This window comes from Sinocyclocheilus grahami, unplaced genomic scaffold (genome assembly GCF_001515645.1).
Source record: "Sinocyclocheilus grahami isolate Dianchi unplaced genomic scaffold, SAMN03320097.WGS_v1.1 scaffold599.1, whole genome shotgun sequence".
NCBI lineage: Eukaryota > Metazoa > Chordata > Actinopteri > Cypriniformes > Cyprinidae > Sinocyclocheilus > Sinocyclocheilus grahami.
Window position 1 is genome coordinate 1106288 of NW_015505778.1, and position 24674 is coordinate 1130961.

General features: G+C 40.3%; 1 protein-coding gene across 5 annotated transcripts; it reads left to right on the forward strand.

Moving 5' to 3' along the window:
• The first annotated feature begins 1416 nt into the window (after positions 1 to 1416).
• Positions 1417 to 24674, forward strand: LOC107557376 (proline-rich protein 12-like). 5 transcript variants are annotated; one of them, XR_001605385.1, is made up of 16 exons: positions 1417 to 2362; positions 4828 to 4985; positions 5890 to 6051; positions 6436 to 10853; positions 11539 to 11724; positions 11816 to 12476; positions 12635 to 13107; positions 13221 to 13337; positions 14024 to 14154; positions 16050 to 16483; positions 18443 to 18565; positions 18663 to 18760; positions 20770 to 20901; positions 22805 to 22900; positions 22987 to 24398; positions 24532 to 24673. XR_001605385.1 is itself a non-coding variant. In XM_016240779.1 (16 exons), the coding sequence occupies exons 1-16, from the start codon at positions 2280 to 2282 to the stop codon at positions 23119 to 23121; spliced, it is 7068 nt and encodes a 2355-aa protein (XP_016096265.1). In that variant the 5' UTR covers positions 1417 to 2279; the 3' UTR covers positions 23122 to 24674. The 5 variants fall into 5 exon arrangements, 4 of the variants coding, with proteins under 4 accessions (XP_016096265.1, XP_016096263.1, XP_016096262.1 ...); XM_016240779.1 differs by having other exon boundaries at positions 6436 to 8552; positions 8892 to 10853; positions 22987 to 24674; XM_016240777.1 differs by having other exon boundaries at positions 1417 to 2042; positions 2172 to 2362; positions 22987 to 24674.

Genomic DNA, 24674 nt, shown 5'->3' on the forward strand with positions numbered 1-24674 from the left:
TCAGATACAATTATTTTCATACATATTTAAAATGTATTTTAATGTTCATTAAATCTTAATTATCCAAACAAATTAATGCAATTAATGCATTGCAGTATCTGTCAACGTTTAACAACATTAAACAGTGTCGTGAACAATCCCTTTGTTTAATATGACTGAAAAAAAAAACATAACTGCATTAGGTTACACCAATAAAAATGATTTGAAATGTCAGAACAGGTAGAAATAGGGTAGTGAAAAGCTTCATACTGTTGGTATAACTGTATTATTACAAGGTCTGCCATTACAATGCCATTTCATACAGAGTGGGGCAGCAGACTGATAAACATATGCTAAATGTCACTGTTCATGGTCATTGTCAAAGGTGTGTGGGGGTCATGAGGGGCCAATTTACCACAACAGCACGAAGCCCACAAATCATAAACACATTAAAGGCATCTTCTAAAGGTCTATTTGACATCTGATAGGAAACGTCCTATAGACACAAAGCAGATGAAACGCAAACACTCTAAAAAATAGGTCTTGCAGACGTCAAATAGACATCTCCGTGATGAACGTGCATCTGCCAATGCCTCCCCCTTCTCTGGGCTCTGACCCAGTGTTGCCAACTTAGCAATTTTGTTGCTAAATTTAGCAACTTTTCAGACTACCCCAGCAACTGTTTCTTCCAAAAGCACCTAGCAACAAATTTTGCTATTTTTAAAAAATTTATTTGGCAGCTTTTAGCAACTTTTGATAAGTGACTCGAACGATAAAAAGGCACAGTTTACCATTTAAATGACACAAAAAGAGGAAACCAAAGATGCCTAGCAGTACACACGTTACAGGAATTAAGTTAGCTGCTATTCGCAATTGTTTAATTTAATAGTAATAATAATAATTGAATACTGTTATTTTTCATTTATGAGACACTTTGTTAGTAGCTTGTACCTGTGATTGTTGATGAGTTAGTACACTGTAAGAAAAATATGCAGAAAAATGGAAAAGGACATTTTCCAGGACATCCGTTGTAACCCGAAAACACAAAATACAATGCGTGATTAAAAATGCAGGTACAAAAACCAGTGGAAAAATCCTTCACATTAACACAGTAGATTGTGCATTATTTTTTTATACTTTTCTTACAGTGCAGCATCCTAACTAACTCCTAATAAACTGCTTTAAAGTTTAAAATAAACTGTAATCGTTCAAAAATGTGTACGTTTTCGATAATTCAATGAATTTAAAAATAGTTATTTATATTTTAATACTATATTATGCATTTATATCGCTACGAACAAATCTAAATGAACATATATAAAATATGTCTTTGCTGAGATTTGACACAATTGTGCATCGTGATTGCGTAATGACGTCATCACGCAATGTCATCACAACATCATTTAGCAACAAATCAACCTTCCTTCAGCAACTTCCCCTGAAAACTAGCTGGCAACACCGCTCTGACCATTTTGGTTGAAAACGAGGGAGCAGCTTCTGTTAGTGGCTGCCGTGGAGGCCGAGGGGAGGCGGACCAGACGAGACGGAGGGGAGGGAGACGAGAGAGAAACAGCCGCCTTCAAATATGGCGTCTTCGAGGGAAAATGACTAATGTTATGAAAAAGAGAGGCCTCGAGCTCGACGTTCAAGCGAACCGTGCGGGGTCCGCACGCGGCGTCGGTGTTTGAAATCGTTGAGTCGAACGCAAGCCGAAGCGAGTGAAGGAAAGGGACACGGTTTACCGACAAATACAGCAGCAACACCATCTTATTTAGATGCGTCGACAGGGCTAGCGCGCTGCTAGCTCACAACAACACTGTGGGTGGAATTTAAATGTCGCGTTTGATATTCGCTCGCAAAATCGTTGCATGCGGAATGTAGCAGTTGTTTAACGGCCGATGCCCCTTAATGCATATTTCATACAAGTAACGTTAAAGTAAGGGGAGGAGAAACAAGGGACGGTCATATGCGTCCGTCGGTAATTTATCGGTCAAACCGAATTCTTCGCTGAAGAGCATGGCATTACTCGGTCTGGTTTTAAATGAGAAAAGACTGAAAAGGAGGTGAGTTATTTCTTTGGAGGTGGTCGGTGAACACCCCCTCTATCACGCACTCATCTCCTCCCCTCCATTTCCCTCTCCCTTTTCAATATGCTCTTTTTCACTCTTATGGACTTGGTCGTCTCTCACCAGGAAGAATGATTAAAAACTGACAACGGGACCGCGATCTTGTAGCGCAAAAAACAGTTCCGCACCGAAACCGTTCGCTCGCACCCTCCAGCCGCGCGTTAGTGCGACGCGATGGACAGAAATTACCCGGGAGCTGGCTTCGGTGATCTGGGCGCAGGAGCCGGATGGAGCTACGAGAGATCAGCCAAAGCGAGGTAAGCGTGCAGCCATGCTGAGAACACAGAGTGATGTCCGCTGTTTGAGACCGAGCAGACTTGTGAAACCCCATCTGACGATGCATTTGCGTGGGATGTCAGAAGGTATTAGTGTAGCTATTGTTATTCAAATAAGCGAGGGTTTGCAGCTTTGGGAATTCAAGTGTGATTGATGGACTAATGTGCGGTTTGGGGAGGAGAGGGAAGAAGAAGAAGAAGAAAGGTGGGGGGCGGGGTGAAGTCTCCTCGCACGATTTTATTACAGATCCCCTCTTAGATTCGTTTAGCATCCTCGAATGAATGAGGGGCTCAGGGTCAAGTCTACTGAGAAAAGAGCGAGAGATCGTTTAAAAGGACGCGAGTCCGCTGTTTGAGACCGAGCAGACTTGTGAAACCCCATCTGACGATGCATTTGCGTGGGATGTCAGAAGGTATTAGTGTAGCTATTGTTATTCAAATAAGCGAGGGTTTGCAGCTTTGGGAATTCAAGTGTGATTGATGGACTAATGTGCGGTTTGGGGAGGAGAGGGAAGAAGAAGAAAGGTGGGGGGCGGGGTGAAGTCTCCTCGCACGATTTTATTACAGATCCCCTCTTAGATTCGTTTAGCATCCTCGAATGAATGAGGGGCTCAGGGTCAAGTCTACTGAGAAAAGAGCGAGAGATCGTTTAAAAGGACGCGAACCGCAGCCTTAACAGTTTAAACGACACCATTGATTAAAAAAATACACCACATGAGCATTTAACGGAACAGTTGCAGAAAGGTGGGGGGCGGGGTGAAGTCTCCTCGCACGATTTTATTACAGATCCCCTCTTAGATTCGTTTAGCATCCCCAATGAATGAATGAGGGGCTCCGGGTCAAGTCTACTGAGAAAAGAGCGAGAGATCGTTTAAAAGGACGCGAACCGCAGCCTTAACAGTTTAAACGACACCATTGATTAAAAAAATACACCACATGAGCATTTAACGGAACAGTTGCATCGGAGATGCGTATTGCTGAAATGATATTCCTCGTTGTTGTATAAATCGGGGAAACAATGCTACGCGGCCTCTGGTGATCAAACCTCCCGTTCAGCGGACGCTAGCTAACCTCATCATGCTGCTGTCGCATGCGGGCCTGCTATTGATTTAAACTAAAACAGAGAAAATTATTAAACCGATGTAAGATTTTATTTCAGGCCAGTGAACGTAAAAAACGCCCATCGTGTTAGACTTGCCTAAGCTAGCTCTTCGCGCTTGAAGATGGGAGCGACCTGCGCTGCTTTGCTAACGAGTTAGTTAGCCTCCGATGCTATGCTCACTGTCACAGATCAGGACATGCATACCAGTCAACAATTCATTGCGTTAATAAAAACATGCTTTGCTTTTTAATTAAAAAAAGGCATAAGTGATGTTGCGCGATTTCGTATTTTAATAATTCTATGTCCTTTTTCCTGCATCATCAGAACACACACACATAACAGTGACAGGAAAGATAATAAAAAAATCCAATATTGCTAATGAAACACGTTAATAACGATTAATAATATGGAAATAGGCCTATATTTCGAACAAAAGCATTATTGTACAGTGTGACAGTGGCTCGTGTCTGATGGGATGTAGTTCAGATTAACATTTGCATTATTGCATTAATTTTCTTTTATTTGTAAGTATAATTTAATATCTAAAAAATGCTGTCCAGGTGCCTTATTACATAGTCTTCCTATCTTAATATCTGAGAAGTTCAATGCTTTAAATGAGATCCTAAGTGAAATCCCCATGATGAGATAAGGATAAACTACTGTAAGACAACCCACAATATCTAAATATAATAATACTAATGTTAATAAAACATTGTTAATCATTTATAATATAGAATATGTTTCCAACAAAACGTTATTGCAGTATATTACTGAGCAGTTTCTGAGTTCAAATTAAGATTTGTGTTACTACATTCATTTTTTTAAAGTATAAATTCAATATCTCAGAAATACTGTTCAGGTTTGTTATAGTTAATTATGTATTTTTTTTTATTTGTATGAGGAAGTTTATGATCTTAATATCTGAGAAGTGTTCTGAATGACATCCTAAGTGAAATCGCCATGGTTGATATATAAGATATGGATAAGTTAGGATGTTTCTGTAATACAGCTCCAGATATCTAAATATTAGGATGCACCAGTGATTAAAAAAAAGGGTCAAATATTACAAATCTATGCATTAAAAAACAACTTAAAAAAATATATATGAATTTTTGGATTATGAAATGTAATAGAATTGCATTAGCCTACAAGTTATATATACCAGTATAATACCCTTTACAAAATTGCTACTTAAATATTGCTCATTAACAAACTTGGTTTCGCATTGCTGTACAGAGATTACCATAGGAAAACTGCAAACTGTTTAATGACTAAGTTTTTACACTTGCTGCAAGCATCATTGATAATCAATGCTAAAGTCACTGGTGATCTCTGGTCTCGTCAGCTTGGTGTACGGCAGCTCTAGATCATCACATCCAGAGTCTGAACTTCTTCATCGCCAAGCCTACGCCACTCCCCATCCCCTGCAGGGTTATGCTACCAATCACCATCCTGGTGGATCTGGCCAGGGTGGGGCTTGGGGTGCAGCTGGAAGGAGCCTGGGTGAGTGACACTACTTTGACTTCACGTTCAAACAAATGGTTTGGTTTCTTTGTATCAAGTTGATGTGTATAGTACCACAGCACTTGTGGTATGCGATGTATGCACAATGTGCCCAAAAGTAGCTTATATCATAGAGCTTATCACATGATCTCGTCCTACCTTCCGACTACCATGATAGATTTGCAGCAATGATGTATAAGTCAAGACTAGGCTTGTCACACACCATACCAAAATTTCAGTCGTCAATACCAATATCAGCCAAATATCACAGCAAAATAATTTGAAATATGAATGTAATTAACTATTTATTGAAAACAAGCATGCAGACAATAATAAACAAATTACAAGCAATAGAATAAAGATTAATAAAAATTAAGTAAACAATGCTTGCAGTTTTCAGGTATCCAACAACAGGATCAAGTATATTCAATTAAATGTTCAGAAATGTAAAAAATAATTATCACATGCAATAAAAAAAACTACGTGATAGTCTGCACTGTATGATTGCAAAATATAATATATTAGTATATGAATAAATGCTGTAAGAGTTTTGACTGAGAAGCAGGCCTATTTACATTCACTTAAGACCTAATCGACTGTTTACTTCAATACTTTGCCAAGACAAGCATTTTAACCAAGAAGTGCATGTGAATTGGAGTATGCGCAGAAGACGTGAGCATTTGGAAGCAGCCACCTATCAGCAATGGGTACAAAATTGTTGTTGTACTCTGTTAAAGATATCGTAGAGAGACTGGGATTTTTACATTTATTTTGAGTGCAGAATTGACTTGTTACTGAAGCACCAATACTTTTTATGTTTGATCTGTGTTTTGTATAGAATTAAAGCAGTATTTGCCAAAATGTGCTCATTACGTGCTTGTTTTTCCATGTATGTTTTTCTTAGGCCTGTCTGGACTTTTTGATGCTGGGCTGCACCACGCAAGTCCGTCAGGCCCAGATCCATCAGTTATGAACCTTATATCTGCACTAGAGTCCCGGGGTCCACAGCCACCTCCATCTGCCTCATCCCTCCTATCTCAGTTTCGCACTCCATCATGGCAGACTGGTAAGCTTGGCTTACTGAGTTGTATGAATTTTGCATAGGTATATTTGAATAACGTACAAATAAATTAAATAACATATTTGATAAGCATCAGATCAAGAATGCACAGTCACTGTTTGCATCAGATGTATAGAATATAAAGAGGAAATGCTGGTAAACTGTAAGTGCATTCAGCCAGCACTGCCAACACTGTTGCCATAGCAACAACTTGTAAGCCACATATTAAAAAATGTTAATTGGCTCTTGTAATAACTCAGTGTGCACAGATGTGGAAAGCCAGTATTGTCTTTGTACTTACTACGTTTTTTAAATTATTATTTTAGTATATTTTCTTAGCCTTAGCTTTTGTCATTTCTGTGTTTTTTTTTCTCTCTCTCCAAATTCTAGCCATGCACACACCTGCCCCTGCAGAGCTTTTCATCTCTGGTGCCCTTCCTGGATCTGGATCCTTCCCATCCTCTTCTGCTTTGTCTGCCTATCAGCACCCAGCGCCATTCTCAGGGCGGTCCTTTCCTGGTGTGTCCCCCTCATTGTCCTTACAGGACACGCCCACTTTCAGCCCCACCTCCAATGGCCTCCTGTCACCCCATGATCCTTTACTCCACATCAAGACACCTTCACAATCAAGCCTTGGCTTTGACCGCCTGTTGTCATCACAGGGTGCAGCTGTGGCCTACCGTGGAAGTCATGATCCAACTGGGGGTGGGGTCACATCTGCACAAGCCTCTTCTGCAGCCTCAGTTTCTGCCCGCCATATGCCGTCTCATCAGTTCAACTTGTTGTCCTCCCAGCTTCAAGACCAGTCCTCCCAGTTGTACAGTGCCTCTGTGTTTTCCTCTACCCCTGCTCCACCTCAGCCAACATCCCAAGAGCGGACAGTACCAAGACAAGACAGTGTAATTAAACACTACCAACGTCCCTCTCCAGCACAAGCCCCCTCATCCAACCCTCACCCTCTTCAGCACTACCTTAGCTGTGGGATGTCAGGATATCAGCAAGCCACTCATACGCGCCATGTTGGCCTCTCTTGCAGTCCCCTAGGTGAACACAGTCCTTCCTCAGACCATAAACCCTCCCCCAGGACTGAACAGTATAGACCAATAATCCAACCTTCCTATGGGTCCTCGTCATCCTCATCCTCTGGTGGGACTGGAAAGGGGACAAAGAGCAGCTCTAGTAGTGGTTACTCCTCTTCTGGATCTGCATCCTCTTCCAGAACCCCCCACACACCACCCTCTGCCTCTTCAGCTTCATCCTCGTCTTCATCCTCTTCCTCCTCCTCTGCATCTGCTAGTGCTCGTCAGTCTAATTCCATTCCAACCTCCACTTCTGCCTCTGCATCCTCTCGACAACAGCCACCAACCCAGACTGTACCTCCTCCACCCCAGTCACATTCCCAGGCCCCTCAGAGCACCTCTAATTCCACCCAGCAAACCCTTCCCAAGTCATGCCTCTCGGGTTATGGATCACCAGTTGCTCCAGTCAAGTCATCGAGTGGTCTAACGGGCCAGACCCCTCCTCATCCACAACCCCAGTCTTTCTCTCCAAGTCAGCCTCCCCCATCACACCTTTCCCAGTCATATGGGGGATTCAGTTCTCCACAGACTCATGATCTTCCTTCAGCTAGGACCTCTGGAGTGGCTAAAGGGTATGGGAATTTGGGAAGTCAGTCGTTTTCAGCAGAAGCAGTATATGGGACTGATTCAGGTTATGGGTCTCTGCCACCATCTTTAGGGGGTGCTGGAAGTCCCTCAATGGGTTATGGTGCATCAGGACACTCTCCTGCCCTTCTTAGGTCAGGAGCAAGTGGTGGAACAACTGGTGGTAGTAGTAGTGGAGGCAGTACAGGAACTGGAGCCAGTGGTAGTGGAGGAGGTGGTGGATCTTACCACATCCCTGATTCAAGTCCATCTCCATCTGGCAATTCTGGAATCATCCGTCCTGGTCTGCATTCTCCTGCACCTTCACGACCTGCTCAGTCACCTGTTGGAACAGGATCCAACAAATATCTATCTTCTGTTCTCTCACCTTCATTTCTGCCTTCTCCACAAGGGTACCCAGACACAAGAGGACCTCGATCACAACCCTATCACCCCTCTGCTCCTCCCAAAACAAAGTCTGATAACAGCATACTTGGTGTAACAGAGTCTAGGTCACAACAGGACGATGATGTTGATGATGATTTCCTCATCCAGCACCTTCTTCAAGCCCAGAGTCCTGCTCCTCAAGCATCCCATCACCATCCTCCTCAAAGCCATCATTCCATACAGCCCACCCAGCAGCCTCCAGTCCTTCAGGCTCAGGATGGAAATAAGGGGCTTGCTTATGAGATGAGCAAAAGCTCAGAAGAGAGGTACCACCTTCAAAGTGTTATTCGAACACATAGTGCCACCTCTAATGCTGCTGTCTCTGACACAGGGAGTGGAGCTGGACTGGACAGTCAGTTGGAGATGTCCCTAAAGAAACAGCAACAGCACCAACAACAACATCAACAACAACCACAGCAGAAAAGCAACAGAACTGTAAGTGATGGAGGACAAGGGAGTTCAGATCAAACACATTCCCATCCTCACCATCATCATGATTCTCTGGGATCTGTGGTGCACTATGTGCGGGATGACCCGTATTCCCAACACTCAATTCCTCAACAATCCACCACCCACCATCAACACACTCCACATACACCCACGCACCCACACCTACACTCTCACCCGCACATGGATCCTCAGAAAAAAACTCAAGATTCAGGAGATATGGCTTACATGCGTAAGACACCTGATGTGCAGCAACATCAGCATCAACAGGCACATCAACAGCAAACTCAGCATCATCAGTCACATCCTCAACAACGTCACTCCCAGTCACAGCCACTTATGGACTCTCCCACTGACCAGTCTCGCCAACCCCCTCATTTGTTGCAGTCTGTGTTGTCCCACACCCGCAGCAAAACAGACCCTCAGCAACAGCAGCATTCTGTAAGCCAGCAGTCCCTTATGGAAGCCACTGGGGGAGTTGTGTCAGCAGAGACCCATTCCCAACCCCAGACATCCCAGCTCCAACTCCAGCTTCAGTCCCAGGCTTTGGAAGCAGCTGGTCACTATGGTCATGGTACCCAGCAGCAAGACCAGAGCCGCCCTAAGTCTAACACAGTGTCTTCACTAGACATGCTGGAGCATTCCCTCTCTCGGACATCTAGCCAAGAGGGAGCAATGGTGGACGAGAGGACAGGAGGTGAAGGAAGCAGGGGAAATTCTGGAGCTGCAACAGCAGGAAGTGTAGAAAGGCGCCAATCACAGGAGCAACAAAGACTTTCATCTCACCACCCAACGCAGCATCATGCTTCAGAGTTACACTCATATCTTCCTGAGCCAGACATGAGTTTATCAACTACTTCTCATGGACACCACCTATCCCACCATCACCACCAACAGCAACAATCGTCACAAGGTCCTCAACATTCTAACTCCCACCATCAACACCCTCACCCCTCCCATCCTAATCAACAGAGCCATCATCATCTTCCTCCACAGGCCTCCTCAGCAGCTTCTCAGCAACAAGAGCAGTCTCACCCCTCTCACACCTCCCAGATTCCTCAACCTCAGCTTGACCAGCATCAAGGAGAGCCCCACTTTGACTCCAGGAATCCAGCAGTGAAATCAAATCAAAGCCAACAGAGCCAGAGGTTTGTTCCGTTAACATCCATCTGCTTCCCTGATTCTCTTCTCCCAGATGAGGACCGTTCATTCTTTCCTGGAATGGAGGATATGTTCTGCACAGAGTACAAATCCACTTGCTCAGGAGGAACTGGGCAGGGTCAAGATGGGGTTGCAACTGGCCAAGCAGTGCAGGAAGGAATTAAACCAATGCCTGGAGGAGGAGACAATACAGGTCCAAGTTATGATATGCTTGGTCATCACAGTGACCAAGGATATGGGCAATATTGCCATGATCTCTCAGAACCTGACAGTGGAACCATGCATTTGGATCTTGACTCCTTGAAGACTCAAGAGCTCCCATCTACAGTCAATACAGAGCAGCTTGGACTGATCCAATCTCAACCAGCCAACCTTGGAATGGGGACAACTGGAACAGTGGGGGAAGGATCTGTTGCCAAAATGGGAGGTACTGGGGGATCTGGGTCTGGATCAGGGGGTCTTACCTCTCCTATCTTCTGTTCCTCTCGCCCAAAGAAGCTCCTTAAGTCAAGTTCCTTCCATCTACTGAAGGAAAGACCTGATCCAAACTCCTTGCCCAAGAAGAGCTATGCACAGGAGTATGAATTTGAAGATGACGAGGATAAGGCTGATGTCCCAGCTGACATTCGCCTCAACAGCCGAAGCCGACTTCCTGATCTCATACCAGACCTTGTGTCCAGTTGTCGCAAATCAAGTGGTGTGGGAGGGGGAACTTTAAGCCCTTTAATGGGTGATCTAGATTTTGGATACCCATCTCTTGGTCCCCCTCCGCAGTTGATGCCACAAGATGGACAGAAGAAAAGAGGCAGGAAGCCCACAAAGCCTAAACGAGAAGGACCTCCAAGGCCACGTGGACGCCCACGTTTACGCCCATTGCCAGAACCTCACCACTCTAGGGGTATGATGGGAGAGTATGGAACAGGATATGTTCCTGAAAGAAGCAGAGGCCGAGGAAGAGGCAGAGGCAGAGGCAGACGGGATGAATCTATGATGGACATGGAGATGGCCAATAAAGACCCGAATCAGATGTATCAACAACACATGCAGCAGCAAATGCATCACCAATCACAGCAGCAGCCACAGCATGAGGAGCCAATAAAACCCATCAAGGTAAGCGGTTCAAATGTAAAAAATTATAATATACAAATATAAAATTTTAGAGAGGTTGATGTGAGTTCAAACATTTGTAGTTGAAGATGGACAATATATTGGGACCATATCAGTTATTGGGCGATACTAGAGTTTTTTGAAACAGTTTTGTTCAGTATTGGATATTTAATATTACATGCTCTCTATGAGCCATAACATTAAAATAATTATCAGCTTTAGAGGTCGACCGATGTTTCGGTTTTGCGGATTAATCGGCACCGGTAGTTGATTGCCGAAACTATCTGCTATCGGCAAAAATCCATGCCGATAGTTTTTTCCTAGTTGCGTCCATTAATTAACAAGTTAATTAACCATGAATTAATTTTAATGATCAATATATAATTTATATTTAATATTAATATTTTTGTTCATTTACAAAGAATGCTTCAGTACTGTTTTATTTTTTTGTTTGTTTCCATACAGTATCCTTTTTAAAAACTATCGGTTGATTAATCGGTATCGGCCAGTGGGGTCCAACCTAGCTATCGGTATCGGTAAAATCCACTATCAGTCGACCTCTAATCAGCTTATCAGTGTCTGCCAGAATTTTATTATCGGTGCATCTCTAGTAGTTTTTGAATGATGGGACATCTGCTTTGATCATGTTCCAGGTTATTTTCTATAATGTCTTGTTTCCCTTTATTAGATTAAACTTCCTATTGGAACCATGCCATCTTCTGATGCCTTGTTGCGGACAGACTCCTTGTCAGGCACTGATCCGGCTCTCTCAGATGGTTCCCTTGGTTCAGCACCCTCTTTGGGATTGAGCCCTGGGACTCCCGGAGTTCCTGACATGAACAGACCTCAAGACAAGAAGTCCAAATCCCAAGAGGTATGAGAATGCAGTGTAGATCCCAGAGCTGTGTTTGTGAGCATGTTTTTACATTTTGATCTAATGAAAAATTCTGTCACTTCATATTTAGTTGGAAGAGAAAGAGTCAGAGAAGACTGGCTTTGTTGCCTCATTTTTGGATTTTCTAAAGTCTGGAAAAAGGCCATCAGGATTGTCAACGGGGTCAGCTGACAGCGCTGGAAATGAAGATGCCTCTCCTGGGAAAATTGGAGGCATTCGCCCATTATCTCCTCAACCTCCACCTCCCCCAGCTGCTTTATCTGGATATGGAGATGGTGAAAGTGATGGAGGACTGTCTTTGGGTGGCTGTCCTAGCCCATGCAAGCGTTTGGATGAAGAGCTGAAAAGGAACCTTGAGACATTGCCCTCTTTCTCGTCCGATGAGGAGGACTCCGTCGGAAAGAACCAGGACCTGCAAAAGAGCATCTCCTCTGCTATCTCTGCCCTGTATGACACTCCTCAACTCACCTCTACAATGCAGCCTCCTTCACTTCCACCACCTCCTCCTGAACCACTGACACCAACACAGCAGCCACCAGCCCTCAGCCCTCAACCACCACTGCATATACACTCGCCCTCACATGCCCACACCCACTCCGTTGAGCCTGCAAGATTGCAGGAAGAAGAAATGGAAGAAAAAGAGAAGGATCTAGAAGAGGAAGTGGAGCAAGACAAAGAAGAGAAAGAGAAAGTCTCAGATATGGAGCTGCTGAATGTCCCCAAAGTTGGAGGTGAGGGTCATTTTTGGAAAGTAGGATGACTTAAGCAGCTTCACAAACACCTGTGCCTTGTTAAAATAGGGCATTATTAAGACACAATTTAACACTTGCTGTTATTTTGTTAATACTGTGGGTGGTTGAAAATTTAAGAGTACCGTTCTCTCTTGCAGACTCACTCAAAGAAGCTATTGAAGCCCAAGCTCCCCCTTCTCTCCCAGTTTCCCCATCATCCCATGCTCCCTCCTCCACCTCCTCGCCATCACCGCTTTCACCCCTCCCCCTTCCCTCTCCTGTCCCTCCACTGGAGGACAATCCTTCCCCCTCTCAGAAATCGCCTCCACTCAGTCCTGTGGCTTCCTCTGTGCCTGTCCTCTCTCCTCTACCTCCTCCTCCTGTAGAGCCTGCTCTCTTCTCTAGCCCACATTCGCCCAGTCCACCTCTGGTACAGGAGTCCATTGCAGAGCCCGCCTCTCCTGAAGAGCCCCCTGCGCCTCAAATTCTACCATTGCACTTGGCACAGAAACAGAGCGGCGCTGCCATTGTTGGTGAGACTGATGAGGATGAGAGTGAGAGTGGAGGCGAGGGTATTTTCAGAGAGAGAGATGAGTTTGTGGTGCGAATTGAGGACATCAGGAGTCTGAAGGTACAGCAGTCCATTCTCTTTCTTTTTAGATCTTAGTCAGCATGTGTATAATACATATGTGCAGATAAATAATGTGATGTGGTATGTAGGTTTAATTTTGAGTGTCTCCCTAGTTGGCCCTGCAGACAGGACGAGAGCCCCCTCCCATTTGGCGTGTACAGAAAGCTCTGCTACAGAAGTTTTCCCCCGAGATTAAGGATGGACAAAGACAGTTTTGTGCCACTAGTAATGTGAGTCATGACCAATCACATCATTTGTAAAAAAGCAGCACACAATGTTTCAGCTATTTCTTCTGTTCTATAGGTTCACTTCTTACTTAATAGTGCTGTTTGCCATGGCAAGCATCACTGTTATTATTGTGATTTTACAAAATTTCTACTTGTAAAGTTACTATTAATTTTCAGAATTATCAGACTTTCTATTTTTGTCTGATGGAAAATAAAACAGGCTAATCCCATTCACCTACGCAGCACATTATCAAACTACCATTTATAACACCTTTGTAACTGCAAAGCAACATCATGGCAACCACAGAACACCCTAGCATTGTGGCATTAAGCATCACTCACATTTTCTTCAGAAATTGTTCAAATCTAGCCTTCCTGTATTTCAAACAGTAGAGCTTGGAGCTAGCAACACCAAGGTCATGGGTTCGATTCCCAGGGAATGCATGAACTGATAAAATGTATACCTTGAATGCAAAGTTGCTTTGGATAAAAGCATCTGCCAAATGCATAAATGTAAATGATGTAGTAATGTGAACTGTACTCATTGGATAGTACAGTATTTATCAGCACAACTTTAAGTGATTGGTGATTCTGTGTGCTTTGTTTTGTTTTTGTATTTTAAGTTGTCACTATAAGTTTCTAAATGTTGTGTCCTCTTTTGTCCCCTTCTCCTCTCTGCTTCCTCTCAGTATCTGGGTTACTTCGGGGATGCCAAAAAGCGCTACCAGCGGCTGTATGGGAAGTTTCTGGAAAACATAAACAAAAAAGACTACGTGAGGGTCTGTTCTCGTAAGCCCTGGCACAGGGCTGTCAACCTGAGGTATTTCAACCCCTTTATCTTGCTGTCTTGTCAAGTCAATGAAGCAATGACAACGAATTGTCTAATGATCTAGAACAGCTTCAAATGAGCTTTATTGATACTGTTACTTTACTCCTTTCAGATTCCAAATTTACTTTCTTTCCAGCAATAAATAAATATATATATATATTTATTTATTTATATTTATTTATTTCCACCAGCCATTGAACTGCATGCACAGGATTGTGAGAAATCATAGGCATATATGATATCTCTTATAAAGCCCACCATATGAGGGCATCTTAATAGATGGGATGTTGCACAAACGTTAGATTCACTTATTGTGTTGCCTCATTGTACTACATGTGAGGGCAGCATTTTTCAGATTTCAGACACATCCAATTTGTCTGTGTAAATGTTACAATGTAAAGGGCTGTTCATACCAAAGACCATAACAATAATGCTTTAATAATCATACTACTTCATCCATTCTAGTTCATCCAAAAATGAAAATTAACCCTTGATTTACTCATCCTCAAGCCATCCTAGGTGTATATGACTTTATTCTTTCAGACGAATACAGTCGGAGTTATATAAAAAATGTCCTGTCTCTTCCAGGCTTTATAATGGCAGTGAATGGTGGTCTAGAACCTTTTTTTTTTAGCCACGGCGCAGTTTTGATCAGTAAAGAAATCCCACAGCACACCACTAAGCACTGAAATATAGCAAAATTTAACAAACACGCATTGCTTCAAATGACATATTAAAACTGGATATTATATTAAAAGTAGTACTTACATTTCATGTGAAACTTGAGCTTAAGTCAGGTAGGAACACAAGGTCATAGGTAGCTTTATGTTGTTGGTGATGATAAAACAACAAATTTACATATCGTCACTGTCGAGCGGAAACATTGTGTGTCCAAAAGCATTACCACTTTCAGGAAATTTTTTTTAGTAATTAAACAGCGTCGTCAGAGTTGGTATTGTGGCTTTATATATGATCAGACACTTAATGTTACGAGGTTTTTGAAGTGCATCCATCCATCATAAAAAGTACTCCACACAGCTCCGGGAGGTTTAATAAAGGCCTTCTGAAGTGAATCAATGCGCTTGTGTACGAAAAATATCCATATTTAAAACTTTTATTTTTAAAAGGTTTTAAAAATGGATATTTTTCTTACACAAATGTACCACCTCGCTTCAGAAGGCCTTTATTAACCTGGATGGATGCACTTTATTTTGCTTAAAAATCTCGACCACCATTCACTGCCATTATAAAGCTTGGAAGAGCCAGGACATTTTTTTATATAACTTTGATACACCTAGGATGGCTTGAGGGTGAGTAAATCATGGGGTAATTTTCATTTTTGGGTGAACTATCCCTTTTAAGAGAACAGGAAAATCCACACCACAACTATAAAAATAAGGATATAGAGCAGGGTTCCTCAAATCTTGCCCTGGAGGTCCAATGCGCTGCAGAGTTTAGCTCCAACCCAGATCAAACTCTGCTACCTGTGATTTTCTAATGATCCTGAAGACATTGATTAGCATGCTCAGGTGTGTTTGATTAGGGTTAGAGCTAAACTCTGCAGGAAAGTGGATCTCGTGGGCCAGATTTGAGGATCCCTGATATAGAGGAACTATATCATTGGAATCATTTTCAGAAATTTTTTTCCAGCTGCTCAAGGATAAAAACATTGACAGCCAATTAGAATCCACCCAACCTTAAAGAGCTTGAGCGTTTAAAGTGGCAGACGCTGCTATTGCAGCATACATGTAATAAACGGCACGCTGTCATATGTTGGTGTGGACGCTAATATAGCCCTTATTTTTATTCATCTACGGTAGGGTAATTAGCATGTTTTGTACTTTTGACATGCTTGCTTGATAAAGGTGTTGTTTTTTACTTTGTAGGAGACAGTCTCAAACTCTTCCGAAGTTAGCGCCACCCCCCAACAACCAGACTCCTTTAGAGAGGACTGAAAAAGACCAAGAGAAGATTAAGGAGCCAGGTGAAAGCCGTGAGAAGAACAATGTTCGGCCAAAGGAACAGCGGGACAGAGAAAAAGTGCTTAAAACCAAGGAGAAGGAAGAAAAGAAAGCGAAAGAAAAGAAAGCTTCACCTCCTCCTCTGCCACCTCAGAAGCCTGAGAAACGAGCAGCGGTGACAGAACGAGGGAAGGTGAAGGAGGAGAAGAGGAGCGGTGGACAGGAGAAGAAGACTGAACGCTCTGCCAAACCTCAGCCACCAAAGGTGAAGGCTGAACCTCCGCCTAAGAAACGCAGGATGTGGCTGAAGGAAGTACCCTCATCCTCCGACTCGGACTCCTCCGCAAGTGAGGATGAAAGTGAGTTTACTTTTAAAATGTATGGCATCCATTTGCCGAGATGTGCAATGTACGTTTCTTATGTGACGAATTAACATTGCAGTCATCTTGAATGTGCATTTTTATTTATCATTAAAGGGTTAGTTCACCTTCAGTAATGACAGAGTTTTCATTTTAGGGTGAACTAACCTTTTAAGACATTTGCATTGTAAAAGTTTTGTATAAAAATAGATCATTCTCTTTAGGGTGAGTTCTCACCAGGAAAGTCCGCTAGTTCGCTTGCTTTGGTCCGGACCAAATACAATGTTGATTTTTTTTGTTTGGTGCGGTTCGCTTTCGCACTGCCCTTTTTGCAAGTGAACCAGAAACTGTAAACAAAACCACACGTGTGCTTAAGGTCATCCATTCATTGGTTCATCCATTCAACCATACCAGAGTTCATTTGGAAGCGGACCGAGACCACCTCTTCAGCTGGGTCTCTGTACGGTTGTTTGGTGCACACACGAGTGCGATTGCTGTATTCACACCTGTCCAAAAGATCCGCACCAAAGAGGGAAATGAACTTGAGTTCGATTCAGTCGAACCAAACAAGACTGGTGTGAATACACCCATAAACTATATTCATAGATCATATTTTACCCTGAAATCAAAAGACAAAAATTAGGAAATTGTTTTGCATAGAAAAGAAAAGCCTATAGTTCAGTTCAACTTCAACATACAACAACATGCAACATTGTAACACACAAATAAAAAATAAAAAGCCCCTAAAAAATAAAATTAGTAAATAAAATATTTGAATAATATGTAAAATTTGTCGTGATTATTTCTTTTTCTTTGACTTTATTTCTCATTATTGTATTGCAAAATCTTAATCTTCAACATATAATCTTATTATTTGATATGTTTTATTTCTAAAATGTTTATATATCATTGTTTTTTAGTGTTACTGCACTATATATATATATATAAAAAAAATGAAAACCTTTATGTGCATTACTATTATCAGAATTTTGTAGGAATTGTGGAAGTCATAACTGTCATAAAAATAATGTCTGAAAAATATAAAATTGGTCTTGGTCTGGTTAATTTGTAAAATATAAATTCTTTTTTTCCCTTTTGATTGTGGACTGAAATGTGACTTGATTTTGTGCAACTATAATGCAAAATGACTTTTTACGCTTTAAAAAAAAAAAAACCCCCAGCCAGGTGACATAATATAGCATATTCACACCTGTCCAAAAGATCCGCACCAAAGAGGGAAATGAACTTGAGTTCGATTCAGTCGAACCAAACAAGACCGGTGTGAATACACCCATAAACTATATTCATAGATCATATTTTACCCTGAAATCAAAAGACAAAAATTAGGAAATTGTTTTGCATAGAAAAGAAAAGCCTATAGTTCAGTTCAACTTCAACATACAACAACATGCAACATTGTAACACACAAATAAAAAATAAAAAGCCCCTAAAAAATAAAATTAGTAAATAAAATATTTGAATAATATGTAAAATTTGTCGTGATTATTTCTTTTTCTTTGACTTTATTTCTCATTATTGTATTGCAAAATCTTAATCTTCAACATATAATCTTATTATTTGATATGTTTTATTTCTAAAATGTTTATATATCATTGTTTTTTAGTGTTACTGCACTATATATATATATATAAAAAAAATGAAAACCTTTATGTGCATTACTATTATCAGAATTTTGTAGGAATTGTGGAAGTCATAACTGTCATAAAAATGTCTGAAAAATATAAAATTGGTCTTGGTCTGGTTAATTTGTAAAATATAAATTCTTTTTTTCCCTTTTGATTGTGGACTGAAATGTGATTTGATTTTGTGCAACTATAATGCAAAATGACTTTTTACGCATAAAAAAAAAAAACCCCAGTCATGTGACATAATATAGCAGGCAGTGTGCAGTTATGATCGTGTGTTGATGTGAATATAACTTGATGTGTGTCTGTCCAGCAGTCTCAGTCAAAGTAGGCCTGAACACACGTGCAATGCGTGAGATGTACCGGAGCTACGTGGAGATGCTGGTCAGTACGGCACTTGACCCAGACATGATTCAGGCTCTAGAGGACACAGAAGGTAAGTGAATATGATTACCTCTCAAACAAACTAGCGCTCTGTCATTACCAAACCAGAAGATGAAATTCACTTCTTTTTGCATTATTGGCTATTTCAGATGAATTATATCTTCCTCCAATGCGCAAGATTGACAGCATTCTCAGTGAGCAGAAGAGGAAGCTTTTGAAAAGAGTCAATATGAACTCTCAGCACCAGGTACTTCACGTTATTATTTGTGCTTGCTTGATTTTTTTTATTCAATTGCTCAGTTTCTCTTTCGTGTCCCTTAGCAACAGGGTTCATACGGGGACCACGTTTTGAAAATCAAGGACTTTCAAGCACTTTTTCCAGCACCATTTTTTTTTCAAGGACTTCATATAATGGTTTTCGTAGTTTCATTATTTCTCGTTGTCTTTGTTCTTTATAGAAAATAATAAATATAAATAATATATAAAAAGAATTCACACTAAGGACAAAATATATATCAAGTTAAAAGTCTTTATAAAATACTTAATAAACAAATAAATGCAGACAGTAGATGGCAGCCTTGAGCACCTGTAATGTCATGAAATACACCCTACACTTTAAAATCTCAGAATAATAGCCTTCTGCTGATTATTCAGTATGCTGATTTACCCACTGTTTAGAAATTACTGTGTGATGAGTGCTTATTCCTTTGGAGACTGTTAATAATTTCTCTTGTTTTAGACACTAATTGCATTATGTATAGTGTTTTGCATTGTAAATTCACAACAAGAATTCACCGATCATTTTTAGTTGCTGGATAATTAAAAAGAGCAGAGAGAGAGACTCACAGATATTCATTTATGCGTTTTAACTCATTTCAGACACAAACTGATATTGAACATGGTTACAAAACTGCACAGTAAAGCATTAAACTCGCATGACTGAGTGGAGCGTGAACCCGGAAGCATCTACAGCATAAGATACTTATTTATCCGAGGCAATCTGTGACATACTACGATTAGATCGTAATCACTGTTACTGTAATTCTGAATATCACCGATGTCAGACTTTTTACACTTTTCCAACATATACAAATTATATATACATATTCATACATATTATATATATATATATATATATATATATATATATATATACATACATATTCATATTCTGTCATGAAACTCTAGATGGCACATATATAATTTCATCATTCACATGGCACAGCTTGATTGGTTTCTTTTCGCATCAGCAGCCAATATGCTTGCTGCTCAACATTCAAATACTTGGCTAGTGCTTGTTGAAAAATCCTCCACCTTCCCCAGCTCCACCTCTATTGATCTGCTATGGTGTGATTTCATGTATGTCATATATGTTACCAGGTTCAGCTCGAAATAAACATGAATGAACACCCGAAGGTATGTTAAAAGAGTACAACTTAACGAAATCCATATCCTGTCTCATAATTGCTCAATCAGTGTTTCAACGGCAGAAAGATGTCAATATAACAGCTTGTAAGCAATGTCACGTAATGTCACATTGACCTCCGAAAAAACATATTCAATGACCACACGCTTGTTAGGCAGCTAGAAAAATGAATTCTAGAGAGGAGCATTTTGCTAAATATATGCACCATATAACATATTCATTATAATTTTTACTGTTCTTCAATGTTTAATTTATGTTTGATTAAATCTGTCAAGTTTTTATGACAGCCACAATTTAAATGTTTATTTCAAAAAACAAATTGGAGTAGAAATAGAATTATGTAATTGTATTTTTATTATTATAAAAACTTAATTGAGTGTAATTTAAGCGTTTGTATGCAAATCAGTTCATTTCAACCTTCAGTATTACAGTGATATAGTGCCAAACTGAATATTTTACAGCATTAGTCGAGATATTTTTTTTTTTCTTTGAGAAAATTTGGCATTTACTATACCTGATATATATCCAAAAAAATTGATACTGAATTGAATCAAATCGGAAATTGAATTCAATCGCAAGCTTGTGAATCCGAATCGAATTGTGAAATTTGTGTCAAAACCCAGCCCTATATATTACCATGCTAAACTCTCAGAGGGTTGTCATGACAGAAATACATTTGTTTCTTGTGTGCAAACTGAATCCACATATGCCTTTTACATTTAAATGAAGAGTTTAATGTTTAGTTTTCTAAATTCAAGCATTTTACAGACCTTGTGTGAACCCTGTTGCAACCATTCTTCGCTGAAGTTCCTTCCGTTTCTGCTCCACAGGAAGCTCTTCACACTTGCCCTCAGATAACAGCGGAGACCCTGGACTCGGGGACGGTGAGGGTCAGACTGGGTGGTGAATGCTACAACCGCAAAACCCTGAACCGCATCAAAAAGAGTGTTCCCAAACCACAGGTCAAAAAAACCTACATTTTTTTTGGCTGCAGACCTCTGAATCGGATCTGATTATGGCAGCTTCCCATAGCCCCACCCCCTTCATTTTTAAATAGAATTAATAGGGCTGTTAATTTCTAATCAATTGATTTATTTATTTGTTGTTCTTGTTTTTTTAAAGAATGCTTTTATTCATCAAGGCTGCATTAAATTGATCAAAAGTGACAATTCAAGAAAAACAATTTATAAAACGGCTAGTTCCGGTCCTTGATTCTGATTGGTTGAGCTGCGTTCGAAGCTGTTGTAAATTACTCTACAAACACACAGCTTTGTTCACTTTGTGTGTTTCTCTGCAACCACTTTGTTGCAACCACAACTGTTTCGGAGGAACTACATTGTTTTGTGGAAGAGTACTGTTTTTATTAATATCATTACACTTTATTTGCTCCGTTACAGAATAAGCGTTTTGGAATAACTCTGCTTCGCGTCGTGCCTATCAACGCCCCTTAGCTGTTATAAATTCACTGTAAACCACAGCTTCTTGAGGCTTATTGCTTTAGTATCACTGTTTCCACAAAAATACTGAACAGCACAACTGTTTTTAACAGAGATATTAATAAGAAGCGTTTCTGGAGCAGTAAATCAGCATATTAGAATGATTTCTGAAGGATCATGTGACACTGAAGACTGGAGTAATGATGCTGACAATTCAGCTGCGCATCATTTGAAATAAATTACATTTTGAAATATATTCAGAAATAACATTTTAAATTGTAATATGTCACAATATTACTGGGTAATTTTTACTGTACTAATTTTTACAATTTCTACTGTATTTTTGTGAGCATAAGAGACATCTTTCAAAAATATCTCCGCAACCCTTTTGAATAGTTGCGTATTTTATTAGTCAATAAATGGACGTGCAATATTTGAGTTTGAATGATTGAAATTATTTTATAAACTTAATGCATACTTGTAATGCGTTACTACCCCCAACACTGATTACAAGTAACACGAGTTACGTAATCAGATTACTTTAACTAGTAAAGTAACGCATTACTTTTTTAGTTTACAAGAGAATATCTGAGTTACTTTTTCAAATAAGTAACGCAAGTTACTTTTTATTTCAATTTATTGACTGACAGCTCTGGTGTCGCCATGTTGAGAGAAATCAGATGTTACTGTAGTTCTAAAATAAATATGAATATGCATTAATTCATCTCACTCACAAAAAAAAACACAGATTCAGTATTCCTCAAATTGAATAAAAATAAACGCAGCTCAGAATATGACGCAAACCTGCAATAATTAAATCTTAAACAACACAAATATCCTTTATGTATTTAATCCCATTCTGTTAACCAATGTCTTTGCTTTTGACCTTCGATGATCCAGTTCAGCCATACTAATAAGCACAAGTTACTCTAGACAAACATTTGTGTCTTTTTTTATTGCTGAAGTGTGTTGAAATGTCTTCTGCATTCTACTGTACGGACGTAAATGTACTTTCCCTTCAGCCTGAGGCTGATTCATTTCACTTTTGGTGTGAAAAGCGTTTATATTTGTCAAAAATAGAACTTGTTTATTTAAAAAACAAACAAGCAAGCCCTGTCCAGATTTAAAAAGTAACGCAAAAGTAACGTAATGCATTACTTTCCATAAAAAGTAACTAAGTAACGTAACTAGTTACTTTTTTATGGAGTAACGCATTATTGTAATGCATTACTTTTAAAAGTAACTTTCCCCAACACTGCTTGTAATAGTATCATACTTGGTTTTACTTGCAGAACATGAGCAGCACATTATATAATAAAATAAATATACAAATATTTTGACTCCAGTGACAGCCCTAATAATTAACAGGGACAATGTAGAAACAATAAAAGAAGTCTAATACTAATGTCACCATTCCGGTCTCCTCCAGGACCTCAAGTTGTCAACAGAAACATGTCGACTCTACAGTCTCTACCATTCGCTGCATCATTATAAATATCATACCTTCTTACACTGTAAGAAAGAGGTAAGGATCGAACTATATTTCCCATAAGCAGCTGCAGTAAACAAATGCAATGCAAATCTGCATTGAAGTTCTCTCTTTTCTTTTAGACGAACACTATAGAGCAGGCTTCAGAAGATCCTGGACAAGAGGAAGTTGTTCAGCAGTGCATGGCCAATCAGAGCTGGCTGGAGACGCTCTTCAGCTCCTTCTTAGAGCTGATGACCCTCAGCACCAAAGCTTAAGACAAGAAAGGACGGGGGAGCATGAAAAAAGAGAAACGTTGAGGAATCAAGGAGGCCTTGGTGTATAAAGAAGCTGGATTTATTGTTGCCTAGCTCTCCTGTCCTCCTCCTCCTCGGTTTTACAGAAATGTTTCTTTTAAACGGCGACAGGAGAGGACCGGGCGACGAGCCCAGCAGGTTGCCGCCAGACTTTATTAACTCTTTACAAACGTCTGCAAAAACGCAGGATCCGTCCTGAGCGTTCAGGCATATGGATGTGACTAAACTGAGATCAGATTTGACCGAATTTTCACTGAATCCGAAGGAAATGGTACACGGAACCATGGAGCTACGGTTGAAGGAATATACTGTGTGAAGTCTTTATACTTTCGAATCGACCGATTCGTCGCGGGAATAACTGACGGGAGGAGTCCGCTTCGTGCCGACTTTAGGAGGAAATCTGTTACTGAATTTTACACGAATAATTTTTTAAGACAATAGCAGTTTTATTTCAGGTTAGGGTTTCTGAAACGAGTGCAGAAGGGAAAGCAGTCATGGGAAGATGCGTGCAACGACATGTGATGACATTCAACGCTTTAGTCTCCACACGTGAAACAAGCTAAAGTAATGCAGTTTTATTATTTATAAAGACATTTTTTAACAGCAATTCGCACGTACAATACAAACCAGTGATGCTTCATATAAAACGGTTCAAATAATATTTGTTCAGATGTTATACATGGATCTTATTGCCACATTCTGAGCGGTCTTCCTTTTTGCTCATCAAAGGTGGGTAGACACCATGGAAAATGTATTATCGTTTTGATCTGTTAACGAAGAGAAAGACCGAGTAGAACAAACCATTTCAAGCTACGCAAAACGGTATTATTGCAGTGCATTCTACAGAGAAAATAAATGGAATTGAAAGCGAGAGCGAAGCATCTGGTTCCCATTAGGGAGGGATTATGTATTAGTACTATTTAAAATGGAAATTTGTTTTTGTTTGTTTGTCTGTATTCTGAGTATTCTTTTGGAACAATCTAATACTGTGCTTCTTTCAAAAGTAAAGCCTTTGTGTAAATATTGTACAGCTCTTGACAAAAATCTTCTGGTTCTTCTGTACATGGACTATCCCTGTATTTGACAAACAAATAAAACCATCAACAACTACTTTGTGTTAAATAAGACGCTGCTTTTCTGCTCAGGTTCACGCTGAAAAGTCTAACCCTAACCGGTGTGGCAGGTGAAATAATCACAGTCAAGTCAGAACTTTCTTCCCTGAGTTTCTAAATGCAAAGGTTTGTACTTTTTCTTGAACTTCGGCCATGACTTCATTACAGTTCCTCTTTTTGCTGTTATTGATTATTATTGCTGTTGTTTTTCATGCTTTGTTCTCTCGGCCTTCTCTTTAACCATTCCTTATCTTTGCAGACGGGCATTTCCAGCCAGGAACTTTTTTGTTTTGTTTGTTTTCTTAGAAAAAGTCAAAAATGTCTAGCTTTTTCTGATGATAAATGGTTTGGAATATTTTCAGAAAGTATAACCAGAAAGTACAACTCCGACCTGAAATGTAT

What these genes read in the sequence shown, in the direction of transcription:
- LOC107557376 (XM_016240776.1), top strand. Translation starts at nt 2,280, where the DNA reads ATGGACAGAAATTACCCGGGAGCTGGCTTCGGTGATCTGGGCGCAGGA. An exon ending in AGCCAATAAAACCCATCAAG is followed by an intron (nt 10,854 to 11,538) that starts GTAAGCGGTTCA and finishes TCCCTTTATTAG; the next exon opens with ATTAAACTTCCTATTGGAAC. An exon ending in GGCTCTAGAGGACACAGAAG is followed by an intron (nt 18,566 to 18,662) that starts GTAAGTGAATAT and finishes TGGCTATTTCAG; the next exon opens with ATGAATTATATCTTCCTCCA.